The sequence below is a fragment of the Notolabrus celidotus genome, chromosome 9 (genome assembly GCF_009762535.1).
Source record: "Notolabrus celidotus isolate fNotCel1 chromosome 9, fNotCel1.pri, whole genome shotgun sequence".
Taxonomy (NCBI): Eukaryota; Metazoa; Chordata; class Actinopteri; order Labriformes; family Labridae; genus Notolabrus; species Notolabrus celidotus.
In genome coordinates, this window is record NC_048280.1 from 11,694,825 (window position 1) to 11,713,202 (window position 18,378).

The window sequence follows — 18,378 nt, forward strand, 5'->3', positions numbered from 1 at the left end:
ATGATAGTTCAATATTTTCAAACAAAATGTAAAGAGCATGGTTGTGTGCTATGAATGGATAATATGGTAATCCTCAACTACTCTGTACTCATACAACTCCTATGGCATGACATTGAAATGCAAATCCTCCTAAATTTGCACCATCATGCAATGCAAATATGCTCTAAATTTATTTAAAAAATATTTTTACAATGGAATAATTAACCCAAAGAAAAGCCTACATTTGTTGCAGGGATTCATCTATAGTGTCGTCCAATTGAGAGGTAACTGTGTGTAAAATTTGATTTAAAAATACACTTTAAGAAAAACAAAATCTTGAACTAGCTAACAATTCTGATCTATGCCTTACATGATGAAAACATTATTTAACCTTTAGTTAAATAGAAATCAAACAGCGTAGATAGAGTGAAAGGTCAACTAGCTAATCAAGCAAACAGAAGTCATTAAGTGTTTAAGTCAAATGTCATTGCATAATGTTTTGCTCTGTGTAATTTTTCCATCATTATTAATCAGTATTTATAACATTTTCAGTCACTAATGTCTTCCATGTGTGATTATACATCATAGTAAACATGCTATTAGCAAGTTAGCATCAGCCTTGTCGCTTCAGACAGCAATACGACACCAACTCCTTAGTGGGTGTAACAATAAACAAACATAAATCTCCATTAACTTAACATTTAATGATTTAACAAGGCTATGTTCGAAGGTAGGAGCAGCTGTTTTAGATGATTACTGATGCAATAAACTTAAACTACAGCATTAAAAGCGTGTATTCAAAGGTGGCTACAAAAAAAATTATTTGTTGACAATCACACATTGTTGAATATCACCATCCTCACTCTTTACAAGCTGTTTTTCTGGAAAAGCCTGCAAAATGACCTCATGATTGCATCCAAAATAAAAATGCACGTGAGTTCAATTAACTTATCAGCATCAAACTTGTCTATTTTTAAGAGCTCCTTTCTAGCTGCTTCTACTAATATTCTAACTTCAGTAAACATCTACAAAGACTTAAAAGTGCAGTAAAGATACAAAGCTTTGCTCCAGCCTCTTCGTCACATGTCCCCCTCCTCATCCTCCTCTTCCTCGCCTCTTTCCCAGGTCACCTCACCTGTCTCTGTGATGTCAATCAGGCCCAGCAGGTGCATCAGTTTGAGGAACATGATCACCAGGCAGACAATACCCACTGTCTGTAGTCCCTCTGTCTCCCACCTCACACTCATCTTCCCCTCTTCCTCCACCTTTTCCTCCACGATCCCTCTCTTTGTTTTCCCCTCACTACTACATAATTATAAACAATATCTGCACACCTCTCCTACAGTCTATCTGTATCTTTTAGGCTCACTATCTCTGTCCTTCTCTTTCCCTTCCTGTCTCAGAAACAGTGTCACTCACACATCACTCATTTTCTGTTTCTTCATTTAGCCCTTCCCTTCTGCCTTTTTTAATTGACTGCCTCCCCCTCCCTCCCTTCATGCTCTCACTCTCTCTCCTTTAGTAATGGATCTGTCAGGATATGCTCCACAACTGCAAATAGGGTGTGATGGTCCAACACTTTTATTAAAATCAAGAGGAGCAGATTATTGATGGAACAGTACCTCTAAAGAGAGGGAGGTAAAAGTCCCTCCAAAATCCTGCAGTTATCTATGGGACAGTCAGGAGGTCAGGGTAATGTTTCAGAAAATCCTTCAGTGAATGAAACTGATGCTCTACAACTGTCTCCCCTCCCTCTTTCCCCATCTCTTATATTATTTGTCATAAATTAACCTCTTAACCCACATAATCTAGGGACATTATTTTTAATCATGAAAGCTACATAGAAGATAGTAAATAAACTAAGGCACTGAATATAGAGGCTTTAAACTGATAAGATTGAAATGTATTTGCTAAATTTGACATAAATACAATAATTTTCCTTCAAGGAATCAGAGAGGGCGGTGACAAAGGTCAACAGGTGCCCTAAATCTCATTTCCCCACGAAGCTCTGTGATCCACTTTCTAATTGCGCCCATGTCTCCCCTGGGGTCCATAACACAGATTTAATACTGTGTCACACACTCATAATCAAGTAATAACGGGAAACAGTGGACACACACTCCCTCTAGTGGAGACCAATGAAACATCAAGAGCAGAGCCAAAAGGCTTATTTCAAAGTGAACAGGTAACTTCTTCATAGATATTACTAATGTCATGGTTATTTCTCTCAGCAGAATGTACTGTATGTATTGAAGGGACCATCAGTTTAGGAAGATTTGTCTGACTTAAATTACCCGTTTTCCAAGTTTAACTTTGTGCTTTGAAATCATATTTTTTTCTTAAGTAGTTCTACATTATTAAATATATCAGAAACTCCATGATTATGAGCAAATCATTTAAAATGTCAACATAAATTGGAATTATGGGGGCTTCTCTTTGCAGCATTTGGACTCATCTTGACAGCAATTCTTTATTTACATATTCTGTTTTTTCCTATTGCATTTTTCCATTGTTTGCATATCCAATATTCAGTATAGGTAGTTGGCACTTAATAATTACACATGGATGAGGTGTAATATGTTTGCTTTTTGTGTGCTTGGCACCTCTCCTCACCAGATGTTAATGAGTTTGAGTGTGTGTAAGTGTGAAGTTGTGTGTATCCTCAGGGTGGGTTATGGGGTTTCAATTTTTGTTTTGGTTTGTATGTTGTCAATAGAAATTTATCAATAAGAATAATATGAAACACATTGTGGACGCCCTGGAAAACTAGATGTTTCATCTCAAGGGGCTTTCCATTAAAACATTTACAGATATGATTCTAGTGTGTGTTGGGGTTGTGGCAAAGCCCTTGTTTGTATGTTATTGTTCATTTTTACAATGTAATTGTATTGTTCTTTTGAGAGTTTATTCATTTATCATACATTATGCAACTCATATGAAATAACTGATCATCAGTTAGAGCAAAATGTATTTATTAACACATGGCAAGTCTTAAACTAATCTTATGCATATAATGCTGTAATAAAATGTTTGGAAATCATGAGGTTATCTTCATAAGAAGTTATTCAAGGTTTTTAGTTAGATAATTTATGGATGAATTTCGGTTGATGTTAGTTTATGATTTAGTCATATGCAATCTGCATAATCTTTGGTATTTTTATATTTTCAGGATAAAAATTATGATTGAAAATAATGTAACAAGCTTTTGTCAAGTTTTTTCAATATTGTTGTATAAATACAACAATTTAAACACTTATCACTTATCAGTTATCTCATACACCTAATTGATCAATCAGATACACATGGGAATCAGCAAAAGGAGTCAAACATATGAGACAATTCAGTCTTTCTTCATCTCATTACAGTATATTGATGGGCCTACGCCTGTAATAAATCCTGCATGAGGGACTAATGTGGAGTAAAAATACCAAATATTGGTATCAGAGTAAGGCTTGTACATCTCCAAAGACAAAGGCTACTTCTGGCATCAGATGACGGCCCAGAATAGGACCAAGCTGGACTGAGCCCAAAATCTACATCAGATCAGAGAGCAAGACTGAAACAACAACCAAGGGCCAGCCGGTTCATTAACCTGGATTCCACACAAGTTCACGACAGACACACACACACACACACACACACACACACACACACACACACACACACACACACACACACACACACACACACACACACACACACAAAGACACACACACACACACGCACACACACACACAAAACACACACACACAGAAGAATGGTCAATGTGTTTACTTTGTTTGAGTCATCATCAAAGAGTGTCGTCTTGACTTCTGCTGATATAAATAATGCAACAAATGAGCGACGAGACATTGGTCTGCTGATTGATAAAGGACATCTAATGGACCACTGATGCTAAATGTGGAAAATGTGAGATGACCTACCGATGTGTTCTTTTTTATATTAAATGCTTAGTACAAGATGTCTCCTAACTCAATGTAAAAATCAATTCCTCTATTTTACATCAGAGGTTTCATTCTTGCTTCACACCAGTCACAGTTGTTGCTTGGTGCTAAGCAGCCTCCTGGGCTACACAAAGAAGCGTATGCAAACTGCAGTTCCTCAATTGGCCACATGAGGATGGTTTGAAGGCCAGTCAATCCTCATGGAGAACGCATTTATAACTTTTAAATATAATAAACCTGTGTTCAGCCTAATTCAAAAAACTGCTTTTGTCACTGGAACTAGTTTTCATTTTCATTAAAACTGTACAGTGGATATTTTTTTTCTTTTTTAAAATCCATTCATTAAAATTAAGTTGTACAAAATACAGGTGTAGGCGCTCAAGTGACGGGCAGCTGCTGCTGCTAGCTAATAAGCATCAACTCAGATTATCTGAGATAATGACCTTTTTTGTTATCACCCCCTAATTAAAACACTATAATCATTTCTGGCTGTAAAAATGTTCACTTCACAGAAATATGAACGCCCTTCAGTGTTGTTATGCTGACCTGTACCTCTTGCAACCGAAAAATATATTAACTGATCTGAACTGTAGATTGATAGATGGAAGTAAGACTAAAAGCATGGATCAAATTCCCCTCATAATAACCTCATTAACACCTGTAATTTTGAGAAACAGAATTGAGGAAGAAAAGGTTGCTCTGCTTTTTTCCAAAAGTCCAAAAAAGAGCCCAGTTTTGCCATATGAATAATTCCAGTACTGGAGAACTTCTTAACTAAGAGATGGGATTTTATCCAGTATATGTCCAAATAAGTGTTTGGCCCTATGTTTTAGAACTAAAATACCTGCACTCCCAGTGCAAAGTGTTTTGATATGCAGCCCAAGAGTCATTGTTGTTTTTCCAGCAGCCAAAATAAGTAACTAAGTAACAGCCTACCTTTCTTTGATGTAAAGTGCACAGGACATTACAGTCAGTATTAGATCCTGTACAATTATGCCGGTATTTCCTGAGTTCTAAATAATTAAAGAAACTGTGCTGCTGTGCCTCGTACATAAATATACATGTCTGTTAATATGGAAAGTTCCTGAACGATTCTGCTGTGCAGAGATTGTTTCAATGGATATAACATCAGTACATGCATTGACATAACTCATATGGTGAACTGTGTGTTTTCTGCATTTTTAGGGGCACAATAGAAGGAGAGGAATTTAATGTGCCAGCTCCATCCAGGAAGTAGAAAGGCTGAATCCATCTTGAGATAACATTTGTTGCGAATTGGCTCTATATAAACAATGATTGATTTATTAATTGAAATCTGTTACCTAAATAGCAACACACCGGTCAACAGGTGCACCTGGCTCTTAAAGGAAATGAGAGTGGGCACTGTGATTGGTTTGATTCCTGTCACACACAAAATAAAGTTGGATAATCAAGGGAAAGCCCTAGTTGTAGAGTTTCTCTGTCTAACACAATACTTCAACAGAAAACTAACATATTTTTGCTAAACTTGCTCCAATGTCAATCATTAATACAAAACATTTGTAAAAAGAAAATTGTCTAAAAAAACTCCTCCTACTTGCTGACTAACTTCTCAATGCCAAACTGTACTAGTGTTGTTCTAAACATAGAAACTTCCCGATGAGTGCTGTGTATTGACTCAAGTTAAAATTCTCACCCAAATACAGGCACTAAAATTCAGCATAAAGAAATATACTATCTTGTTGCTAATAAACTCATTTTACTATGTAGGTCATAAAGAGGCATCATTAAAACAGGGAGACTCTTCAAAATCAGTTAAAAACTACACACAGTGCCTTTAAACGTAGACATTTGGGGTTTGTGATGTTAGGCAGACAAAAGCTTGGCAACCCAATGGGTTCATCTTGGATTATACAGTATTTATATGGGCAATAGACCAAACTATTTATTAACTGTTAGAAAAAAACATTAGTTCTTTTAAAGAAACCAAACCTTGATCCTTCTATTCTTAGCAATTTTAGACCAATTTCCAAACTCCCATTTTTATCCAATGTTTTAGAGAAAGTAGTTTAAACCACGATTTTAGCTTTTATGAATCAAAATAGCATCTTTGAGAAATTCCAGTCTGGTTTTAGAGCGTTACATAGCACAGAAACTGCCCTCCTCAGAGTAACAAACAACATTCTTTTAGCTGCTGATAGAGGAGAGAGCGCCATTTTAATTCTTTTTGATTTAAGTGCAGCATTTGATACATTCGATCATGAAATTTTAATGGAACATCTCAAGACCTGGTTGGGGGTCAAGGGCACTGCACTTAGTTGGTTTTACTCTTATCTTTTAAACAGAACCTTTGCGGTCACCACAGGTAACCACTCATCCTCAGTCTGTAAGATTACCTGTGGTGTACCGCAGGGTTCAATTTTAGGTCCACTTTTATTTTCTATTTATATGCTCCCACTTGGTAACATCATCCAGCGTCACAATCTATCATTCCATTTTTATGCAGATGACACACAGATATACCTGCCACAGAGACCTGGTAACCAAAGAAGCCATTCTTAACTGTCTCAAGGACATAAAATGTTGGATGACACAAAGTTTTTTGCAACTAAATGACTACAAATCAGAAATCATACTGTTCAACTGTTTTAAACCAACTGCCAGAAACCTAGGAGTCATTTTCGACTCAGAATTAACTTTCAATCACCACATCAAGAAAACCATCCAGTCCTGTTTCCTTCATCTACAATCCATCTCCAAAATCAAATCAATTCTGTCACAAGCCAACCTGGAAAAAGTTATTCATGCACTCATTTTCTCCCGTGTAGACTACTGCAACTCCCTCCTCACTAATAAATCACTCTCTGGCCTCCAACTGGTCCAGAACGCAGCAGCTAGGCTTCTAACTGGTTTTAACAGACAACATCACATCTCTCCTGTCCTCGCTTCTTTCCACTGGCTTCCTGTGCGTTTCAGAATAGATTTTAAGATTTTACTGACCACTTTTAAAGCTTGCCTGGGTCTCGCCCCGAGCTACATCGCAGAAACACTAATAAATTATAGATAAGGAGCCATCTCGCAGCCTTATATCCTCGGGTGGAGCATTTTTGGTCATTCCAAAGTCGAGGCTCAAGTCCAAAGGGGATCATGCTTTCTCTGTCAGAGCTCCTTGACTTTGGAATGACCTCCCTGAGGAGATCAATGGACATCTTTAAAATCTCTTCTTAAAACCCATTTTTACAGACTTGCTTTTATGTGACTTTATCTTTCTAACCGCTTTTACTTCTATTTTATTATTATTTTTAGTTTTTATCCAACTAATTAATTGTCTTATATTTATCCTTTTCACTTTATCTAATTTTCCTGATGTGATGTCGTCCTCGTATTATGAAAATGTCTTTTATTGTCCTTTTAATGCTTTTATTTCTTATCAATCTTTATTTAGGTATTTATTTATTTATATTATCTATTTATCCTAGAAAAACCTATCCACAATGACGTACTGGTCTATTGTCCCACCACTTCATTCTGTTTAATTTACGTGCCTTCTTTTTAACCTCTTGCGTTGCATTTTGTTTTGTGTTGCATTGTTAAAATTACTTCTTGCTGTCTAAATGCTTACTTTGTTATCTGAACCACGCTTTTTTTGTCACAGCGCTTTATAAACATTTTTTTTAAGGTGCTATATAAATAAATTTGTTGTTATTATTATTATTATTATTATTATTATTATTATTATTATTATTATTATTATTATTAGTGGAGTTACAAAAATCATCTTTATTCCTCCAAATTTCTTAAATTCTCAGGGAAAATATGCTCAGGGACATGAAGTCATTGTTTGCAAGAGGTGAACGTAAACGAAACGTAGAGCTGCCTAATGACAAGAAAATTAAATGTTTATAGAGAGACAAGATGTTTTAATGTGATAGATCTGTTGTCAAAGAGTTAAACCTGTTAATGAGAGAATGTGGGTGCAAATTAATCCGAGTGTGTGGCGCTAGAGTCATGAAATGTTGGTGATCAGGATGAAGTCAGTTGATGTGAGTTTTGGAGGCTACTGAGCGATGGCCATTGTCCTTCAGGGTCCAGGAGGAGTTCTCCAGACTCCATATTTAGGTGGCCTCAGAGAAAGCCTGTTCGATAGTGCATGTATAATTAATGTGAAGTAATGCTAGACCGGGGTGTGAGCGCTGCCACAGTGGGCAGGAGGAGGAGGGTGGAAGAAGGAGGAAGAGGGAGGAAGAGGGAGGAAGAGGTGGTCTCATTGAGGGAACTACAGATTGGCGAAAATGAGATGAGTGATAAATTATGAAACAATATTACTGGTGTTTTTGTTGAATTTATTACTTCTGATGCTGAGCCATACGAGAAGCACTAATGTGCCTGCTGGAGCCTTCCTGCTGTAATTGTCTTGGCACACTGACGGGCAGGGCACTCTCACTGGCTGGACTCCAGCCCAAAAACTCAGATCAAAGACAGCAACATCCTTCAGAGAGCTGATCTGATGGCTCTTTTACAGTCCCAAATGTACACAGTCTAGTTGGCTGATCAAGGTTTTATGGAAAATCTCTTAGCAGGCAAAATAAAACACCCCATTAACCTTTTCCCACTCTGACGCCATGAACACAGACAAGATTAATGATTGTCAACAACTTCTATTATGCTTCAAATATAAAGACATAAGTACCAGAATACATGGAGCTGTAGCTTGAATATACTATGTGTTCTATGTGTATACAATATCTTCTCTTGTAGGGAGGCAATTCAAAATGAATAACTAATTGACCACAGTGGAAAAAATATATTTTTTTTTAACCAAAGGAAAACTACAGAAACTGCAGTACCAAATTACTACAAGTATTACTTATATAATAGTGAACAAGTATTACCAGTAAAACATGTTTCAGTATCAGTATGGAAGATTGTTTGTTAATTACAGTACATTAGACCATACTTAAATTATTTAAGTAATATTTAAAAATGGATACATCCATGTATCTGCAAATGTTTAGTAAAATATTAAGGTAAACACTAACACAGAGGACAGGTGGAGATGCAGCGGACAAATTCATGCGCAATAAAGTTATTCTGAGGTATTTTCTTAACATGAGGTAATCTTATAAAATTTAACTCAAGGTTGATAATCACTGTAGTGTTAAAGTAAAATATGCACTCTTTTCTTCTTAATGTAGGAACATACTTAAGAGATATTTTGAAAAGCAGACATATCCATAAATCATCAATCAAGAATGGTTGAATCTGGTTTTCACTTGAGCAATTTAAAAGCAGTTGATGGAAGTTAAATAAAACCCCTGTCAGCTGTGTTTACTTAGATAGTCTCAACTAATACATGATACGTCAGAGAAGGAATTTTTGGCTGGAGTTAGTGCTTTACCCTCAAAAGCTACCAAAATATCAACTTTTCATGAGCTGAGAAAGACAGCCCTCTCTTTTAAAGTCTTCTCTTATCAGGATGATCCAAATGCCAAATTTGTATAAATGTCATTTGGTAAGGAACTCAACTTAATGTTTCTACACAGATGTCTAACACTGGATTTTAAAAGATAAACTTGGCACTCTTAACCACACTTAAACCCCCTCCATCCCTCTATGTTTAGCATTCATGCGCAGAATATAAACATTAAATAGAAGGTTTGTCACACGCTATGTTAATTGTGTAAGTATTCATTCACTAAGCTATATTTGCTAATATTTATATCAGACACCATGGCGCACCCAGAAGAGGCTTGTTCATAAACAGATAATGAATGACATCATAAAAGAACTCCACTGCCATAATTTCAGATATATTTTCACGATACAGAGTGTCAGAAAACACATGTTAAATGTTCGAAAAGCTTGTGTACAGTGAATGTTTTGACACAGATTTTGGTCAAGTTTACAGTGTGACCTATTGAAATAGAGATGAAAGTGCATGCAGCCATGATGAAGCACCAAACTGCTGGTTTCTGTTAAGCAATAGAGGGGCCTCAGAAGGGCCCTTACCTTCGAAAGAGGACATGGGCTCCAGGATACCAAACTGCTTCAGAACTGCCATGAAAAGGATGATGACAACGCCGATGGCAAACAGCTCCATGCCCTGGATCCCCATGACTGCAATACAGGGGAGCCCACTGGGGGCCAAGCCTACACAAAAAGCTCTCGTCCCAGGTAGAGATGAAAAGGAAGCCCAGGAAACTCCCGGGAAAGCAGGGCCAGGCGAGTCAACAACAAGTGTTTGTAACAGAGAGGATCAGGGATCAGTTTGATATTCGGGTGACTTCATGGGTTTTTTTCCAGGCCCGGGACTCAGCATGAGGGCCGGGCCAGGGAGCTGGACAAAAGCTGCTCTAATGTCAACACTGATGCTGACGTGGAAAATATGTGGAAGCTGACATATATGGAAAACCTCCCTCTCTAAACCCATGAGGGAAAACGGGGGTTATGTCACCAGCCATTTATTACAGCGCATTAAAAAAGAGACGTTTAGAGTCACTTTCCTCCTGCCTGTACTCTCATGAGCTCAGACTGATAAAGACACAAGTTACTGCTCACCCTCTTAATCCAAACAGCTATTATCGGTCCTCACGTCATAGTTTACACTCAGGGATCACATTTTGGGTTTGGTGGAATACGTCCTTTGGGGAAAGCAAAGAATGTGGTGCAGCCTCGGTGTCCATTTTCAGGATTTTGCCTCCATTAGGACAGAGAAAGTCAGGGCGAATGCAGCGGAGTTATTGAGATACAAAACATCAGAGAGCAGAATATAAAACCCCTACGTCCGCTCATCTCCCATGCTATAAAGCCACAAAAGTATATTAGCAGTTATTAATAAATCACCCCATTATATGCACTGACCAAGACCAGGTCTGACACTTAAGCTCTGCAAGAAAAATACTTTTTCATCTGCAAGCCAAGGACAGTCTGACAGTAGCTTTAGCCGCATCCACTTGCAGTTTTTACAAGAAGATAATATTGTTAAGTAAACTGCAAAAGTAAAAGTAAACAGCAAAATTACATGCAAAGTGAAACTGTGTAGAGCAGGGCTGTTCTTTCCAAAAGTCTTTAAAAAATTACTTTTAGGACATTTTTAAATCACCGATGTGTCTTCTTTCTTCTTCTGTTTTCTGTCAGAACAGTCTGTAATCCTCAGGTCCTTCAAACCCCTTTCAACAAAGACTGCATTATAAAACAGTGTAGGTTCAGCATTGTTTTCCCATCTGATGCCACACACTTCGATGTTTGTCGAAATCCAGCTCCAGATATGGAAGAGTTCGTCTCAGTAGTGAAAGCACTCAGCAGCAGTGTCCAGGGAGGGAAGTCCTGAGAAACTGAGAGGAGCTGTGGGGAATGAAACCTCCTCCCCCTGGTGTCTACCTCCTCCGCACATACTTTCCCATCACTCCCCTCGCTCTCGCTGCAGCTTCTTCTGTTTATCTGTTGCTGAGTTTATTCTGTTGCAACTTTTCCTCCCTGCACTCATTTAGGGTTAAAAACTGTAGTGCTCTGTCCTCCTCAAACCTTTCACTGTTCTGTCTTTGTCTACCGGTTACTCCCTATCATCCTCCCTCCATCCTCTCTTTTCTTCTATAACTTTGACCAACCACAGACTTTCTTGCCCTTTCTACTTAACCCCACTGTGCCACTTTCCTACTCCTAAGTGTCTGCTTTCCCCATACTACATCTGCATCATAATTATATTCATAACCAGGGTGGGTTAAGAAACGTTTAATCCATAAAATTAGTATAAAATAATATGAAATAACAGCTGCTACCTATAACTGTAAAAGCTTACTGCCACAGACAGTTTATGAGACAACAGGCCCCCAGCTCCTCCTACATCCTCCACCTGCAAAGTTTGTATCTCATTCCTGGACTTTTTGGAACCTTTTACAGATCTTTTTGACGATTTTGCCTCTGTCAAGCTGACTCTTATCTTATACTGTTCATGTTGCCTCAGTTTATGGTCATTTCAGAAATCTATGTGTTGATTTAGTGCCTCTTTATCATATTCTGCATCTATTGTTACTCAGCTTGCTTTTCATTTTGCTTTACATTCTGTGCCTAATTATCTTAAAAAAGTTATGCAGGAATCGTTGAGAAATAAAGCATATCCAAGTAAAGGCAGCACTGTTTCTCCTTTAAGTTACTACCTCTTCAAAAAAGTGAGTTTCTGTGTATGTCTTTCTAAACAGAGACAAAACTGTACTCTAAAAAAGTACTCAAAAATAAAAAATGAGACATCCATTTAAGAAATAATACCAGTATTAGCAGAGGCCCGGTAGAGAGTTAGGATGATTCTAAAGGCTTATCAATGCTTCCTTTACATATGAAAGAAGATATATTTTAAATAATACGACTGTCACTACCCACTAACTTAAACGTTTCCTTTACTTTGGTATAGATGTTAAAAAATGCATCCACTAGAGGGTGCCTGGAACAAACCGGTCTCACACAGACCTCCTCTTCTCCTTCACTGCCATCTACCTGACATTCAGTTCCCCTCTGACCTCTGCCTTCTGCTGTAGTTGCCTGTCCCTTTTTCTTGGGCTAGGTAAAATCATGTATTTTCTTATAGTTTCTAACTAACTCACACAATCAGTCCTTAAAAAAGTTCTGCCATTTTCCAAAGCATTGTACTCCTTGTGCTTTGCGGGTGTAGCTTGAACTGTTGACACTGCTCGTTACTGCCCCCACGATTTCTGGTGGTATTGCAATGTTTGATCTGTATCTGTAAGCTTAAAAAAAAAAAGTGCAGAGATAAAAATCAAAATGAACGCAGAGTATGTGCAGAAGGCTCTGTCTATATCTGTATACTTATGAAGTAGAGCATGAACAAGCCCCTAAAAATCCATGACTGACAGGGGCCTTAAGAAATATTAAAACAATTACTATACCAAAGTGGTGGGGCACAATTAAGTATTTTGTCACATGCTCTAAAATCCTTGGCAGTGCTTTAGAGTATTGGTATCTATTAATGTATCACTATTATCCTAATCAGAAGCTAAACATTGAATTAAAACGTTTAAGGGGTCGCCAGGGTTAACCCATCACATTCAGGGAGGAGGGCAGGGCACCCTTTAGTCACACCTCTGGTCACACCCCTGCCAACTTTTCCCTTTGCGGCTGCTACTGAGTGCAGATGAGGGTTGATATCAATTACACAAATTGCCCCATACACAAAAAAAGCATGGACATCCTCCTTTGAGCCCCCCAACCTTTTTTCTTTCTTATTTTCCTCTCTTCCCATTTATTTCTTTTCCTGTGAAGTGCAGACAGCGATGGAGTAAATAAGAAGCCTGGATGTAACTGTGTAATTATATTAGTGATGCCTCAAAAACCTTAATGATTCCTGGAAGTGTGTGCAACAGTTGGCCATAGATAACATGGAAAAATATTATTAGAGTGAATAAGTGCCAGCGTGTGTATAAATGTATTTGAGTTTAGAAGTCAAAAGAGGATAACTGATGACTCTGCACTTGCTAATGCATCAAGATAAGAAGGGGAACAAAGAAGTGTGTGTTAGAGTGTGAGTGTGTGTTAATGCATTGACTGGGTTTGAGATAGGAGACACAGAGTGAGAGAGATCGATAACTCTGTAGTGAAGCGGTGGTGATAGAGAATCCCCCTCCTCTTTCTTTGCTTCTTATGCTTTACCAGAAAAATATGAATAAACAATCAATAATAAAATGAAAAATCTATTCTTGTAGGTACGACTTCCATTTTTTCTGTATGAGTGAGAGACTATAGAGTCTATATTTACAGAAGAGGAATCACCCTGAAGGTCAAATTTACAATTCAGATAGCACTTTGTGGAAGAGAGTGTATCAGATGACAGGTGCTCACTCACACACCACACATGTAGGAATCTGTGCATCATGGTGCTTTACAGAGAATTTTTTAGTTTGGGGGTCTATTCATGTGCATTTAGGTTGTTCTCCTGTATTCTGATGCTCAAGTAAAGACTTTGTGGGTTTATCTTGTTTGTGTGTGTGTGTGTGTGTGTGTGTGTGCGTGCGTGCGTGCGTGCGTGTGTGTGTGTGTGTGCATGTGTGTGTTTGTGTGTGTGTGTGTGTGTGTGTGTGGTTGTTTCTCTAAGCAGCCCATTAGGACACTAACAGGTTTTTAAAAGGTAGGCTTGGCGCTGCCTGCTGACACAACAGTCAGTAAAAAAGGGGTGAGGACTCTGATTATTTCCTCTCAGTGAGACACATCATCAGCAAAAATCACCTCAAGTCTTCACCACTGCCTCAGAGGGAGAGATGCAGATACGACACTCAGCTGTGTGCAGATGCATTCATAAAGTCCAAAGTAGAAACAACTGTTTGCTCTCAACTATTACATTGGTAGAATTCTATATTTTTCCATCCCCACATATTTAAATGCATAGCTTATTATTTGCTAATGTAACATATAAATGATTCTACCTTTAGCAAGGGCATTACAACTAATATTTGCTCAATACTGCTGTCTTACCACTCTTCTTTCCCTCTCTCTTCCTCTGTTTGTGTGTTTCTTATTTCATTTTCTCTTTGTTTTCCTCATTTTCTGTTGTAAAGCACTTTGGATCAACTGTGTTGTGTGTAAAGTGCTATATAAATAAAGTTGATTTGACTTGACTTGATTTGAATGAAAATGTTGAGATTTTCATTGTAAAACAAATATTTCTTGAACTATGACAAAGTATTCTATTAGAAAAATGTTGTCAGTGTTACTTCTTAAATATGGCATCAGGTTACACTTGAAGTCATTCAAAGTATAGAATTACTTAAATTGTACAGAGTACAGACTGAAGAGTAGTTGAAGTGAAATATCATGTTATAAGTGCATTTTGATCAGACTGAGAAGTCATTTGAAAGACATAGTTTGTAATCCATTCTCTATTTTCTGCATAGTGTTAAAGTTCTATTCTTGAAATCATTGAATGTTAAATTTCAAAATTAAGTCTAACTTATCTTTTTAAATTTAGAAAATCAATTGATTTCTGATCAAATTTGAAACAAACATTTGTGGCTCAGGTGAACATAATGAGTTTACAAAAAGTGACAGATTTGATTAGGTTTGATTGAGATTCAGTGGGTTATTTTTTTTAAATAGTTTAATCTATATATATAAAAAAAATCACAATGTTGTCATATATTTTGTATGAAACTACTTGAGTAAAATTAAAAATGTTGTGGAAAAAAGTATTTAAAAAGTTCAGACTCAAGTGCCTAAAAATTCTACTCATTGCATGCAGTCACGCAAGGGGGAAAAAATATGTTTCCTTGTAAAAATATGTATAATGTTTGCAGTAATTGCCAGTCCTACCAACTAAAGGCTAAAATAGCACATTAACTTATACTCACTTATACACATATATAACTTATACTCACTTATACACACCAAAGAGGATTTTATAGATCTAATTTTCAAATACAGATTGATTTGTGTGATCTTTTCATTATAACACAACAAAACTGCTCACAAAATACCAAAGATGTGACGAGACTCAAAGACAAGAAGAAGGTAAGAGTGAAAAAAATGGCTATGTAATGAAGCAATGAAGTTAAGTTGTACAAAAAGCTTCAATGAGATGCCACAGTTTAAACCATATGATTTCCTACCTGAGCGATGGTACCTGGCTGCACTGTGGCCGCAGTGAGAGAGGCAGCTAGGACGAGAGAGGCGCCTCCTGGCCTCCACAGAGAGAGCGGCCATCACAGCTCCCATGACGCAGCTCAACTACACGACTACAACAGCGCTAACAATGCTAACAAGGTGTTCTAAAATAATTTATCACCAAAGGTCCTGGATAACAAGACAATATCTAACCCTTAAAGACCAGATGCCAATGCTGAGTCATTAATCAATGCTAACAAGGACATCTTAAAACACTGAGTTGCTATTTTTGAACTTTGACTTTAGAAATTTTAGCTCCGCCTGACAAAAAGTAAACCAGCAAAGCTTCAAAGTCTGAATCCTGCGAATCAACAAAAGCAACTGCCTGGCACTGTTGAAAAGGTGACAGGTGAGAGATTTTTCCTGTGTGTGCGTGTGTGTGCGTGTTTGTGTGTGTGTGAGCACAAGTGTGTTTGAGGCCACATTTGAAAATCTGTTTGAGTTTGGGACACCATGTGACAATAAGAGAGGGAGATGAAAAAGAAGATGGGATCAAACAGCACCTTAGAGCTTCTGACCTTTCACATCATACACATCACACACCTCCACTTCTTTTTTTATTTGTCTGTCTCACTCCCTTCCTCTCTTCTGATCGTTCTCCACATAGCAGCAGGACTCTAACTCTTAAACTGTCTCTCATTTTCAGAGAGAGGTCTCATCTGTTATACAGATTCCTGCTTATCGAGGCATAAAGAAGCTTCTATTTCCTCACGACAGACAATCCGTGCAATGAGTGCAGTTATTCATTTGGATCAAAATCCCCTGTCACACTTTTTTGTAAGATAGAGTTTTGGAGTTTTTGTTTTTTAGAGGAAGAGAATTATGTTAACATTTATTGGTGGCCACTGAATGTAGAAAGTATGAATAAATTACTGTATGTGTGCCCTGGATGTACAGTATTGTGTCAGAGAATAGTGTAGGGGTTGTGCAAAACAAACAAGGGGGCAAAGGGAGTATACACACCACTTGTGAACGGATTTCTGGATTTCTGTCCAGCCTTTTATTAACATAGAAAAAATGCAAGGAAAATATTTGGGTAAAAAAACAACTAAGAAAGTCATATATAATTCCATTATTCCATGCAGATTAAAATCTAATATATGCAGTTATCTTAACATGTTTTAGATGTATTCATGAAAAATAAAAGCACATTGGGCTATGCTTAACAAGACTGATATATATGTCAGAGGCAATATTAAACTGCATTATCAAATATACCATAACAGATTTTATATTAGAAAAACCCTTTTCTCTCCATTTCTGAGTATTGATTAAACTCTTGATCAATAACTGGTCCCTCAGTCTCTGCCCTTGGTTAGCCAGTTAGGGCACAACAGGAGCAGGACCTGACCGGAGATCGCTGGTTAAATTAGGTTTCGACACTTCTGGCCCTGGGAGGTAGGGCCCCAGTGATGTCCTGCCGACAATCATATCAATTTTAAGCCTTTATTCAGAGAGTGAGGGAATGACAGGAGGCAAAGGACCATAGGTTGGAAATGAACCCGAGCTGCCCGTTTTGAGGACCATAGCCTCTGTTCAATTTAACCATTAGGCCAAAACGGCACCAATATAAAATGGTGCAGAAATATATATGTATATACATGTTGGTTTTATTTTTATTTTCTTTGTTAAGAAATATGTGTGTGTTACAAAAAAACAATTTATTTGAAAAAGTATATATGTAAATGAATTTGGTTTTGTTTAGCTGTGTAACAGTTTTATTTTTGTTATTATAATCTGGATGTTGTTTTACATCATTAATTGGCAACAGTTTCAAAAGTAATCGACACTGTAACATTTTCAGATTTAATTTGTAGTTCAAGAGTTGACACTTGAGGGGTTTTGGACATTTTAGATACCAAATTATTTATCATCAGAGAGAAAATGAATTTCACTGTAAGTTTTAGACCCATGAGACACAATAGCCTGGTGGTGTAGTGGCCATGTAATATCCCTGGCACTCACTAGAGGATGCTGCAAGCTCAGCTCCATTCACAACCAGAGATGAAAAGAGAGAAATGAAACACGAGAGAACGGATCAAATGTATACGACTCTTCCAAGATGAGCTTACTCAGCTGCAAACCAATAGGTGGATGCTGTGTGGTTTCACACGTCATCAGCTTCTGTGTTTCACTCGGTAATGATTGATGAGGGACAACTAATACATGGATAAAACAACAGCCACAGAGACATATAATACATAAGACTGCAGGGTGTGCTTATTCTGTGTAAATCTGTACCATGCACTCATGCATACAAGCGGAGATCAGTTTAGTGACTGCATGTAAACCTTAATGTATGCATACAGCACAGAGCCAGCTGATGAAACAGTGGGCCTTAAGATACAGCTGATTATACCCTCCTCTTTCATTTTACTGCTTGCGTATTCTCTGACATCAAACTCCAGGGACCGAAGATGAAAACTTTTCTTCTCTTTGTGCCCTCTCCACACACAAAAACAACACCACATGCGGCCTCTGCACTAAAACTTTCATAAAGCTGGTCATTAGTGGAGAGAGATGGCAGCTTCCTCAGTGTTCCCCTCTCTTGCTATCTCTGCCTCGCCTCATCAACTCCCTGATTTATTCCAATTAAAAGTAAACCAGTCTCACTTCCATGTGAGTTAATCCTCTTTTTATAAAACCACCTTAGCCGGTCAGCTTCAACACTAACCTCAGTGGTGTAATTAAACAGAGATATCTTAATCAAAGCTATTTTCACCAATTTCTCTGCCCTAGTTGTTGGTTCATTCCTTTACTCTCTCTATTTCAAAAAAGCAAGTATCACTGGAGGCAAAATACAGTTCTTGTA

At 37.7% G+C, this 18,378-nt stretch overlaps 1 protein-coding gene across 6 annotated transcripts in view; it reads right to left on the minus strand.

Moving 5' to 3' along the window:
* kcnip3b (Kv channel interacting protein 3b, calsenilin) overlaps positions 1 to 18,378 on the minus strand; it is a 54,695-nt gene that overhangs the window by 6,354 nt on the left and 29,963 nt on the right. For 2 of the 6 annotated variants that reach the window (XM_034692955.1, XM_034692954.1), the window contains exon 1: positions 1,115 to 1,414. The exons of 2 other annotated variants lie outside the window; for them this stretch is intronic. In XM_034692955.1, coding sequence (XP_034548846.1) covers positions 1,115 to 1,226 — 112 coding nt within the window. In that variant the 5' untranslated portion in view covers positions 1,227 to 1,414. Of the gene's footprint in view, positions 1 to 1,114; positions 1,415 to 9,911; positions 11,242 to 18,378 lie in introns of those variants that run through there. 2 more of the 6 variants (XM_034692958.1, XM_034692956.1) reach the window with 2 other exon arrangements.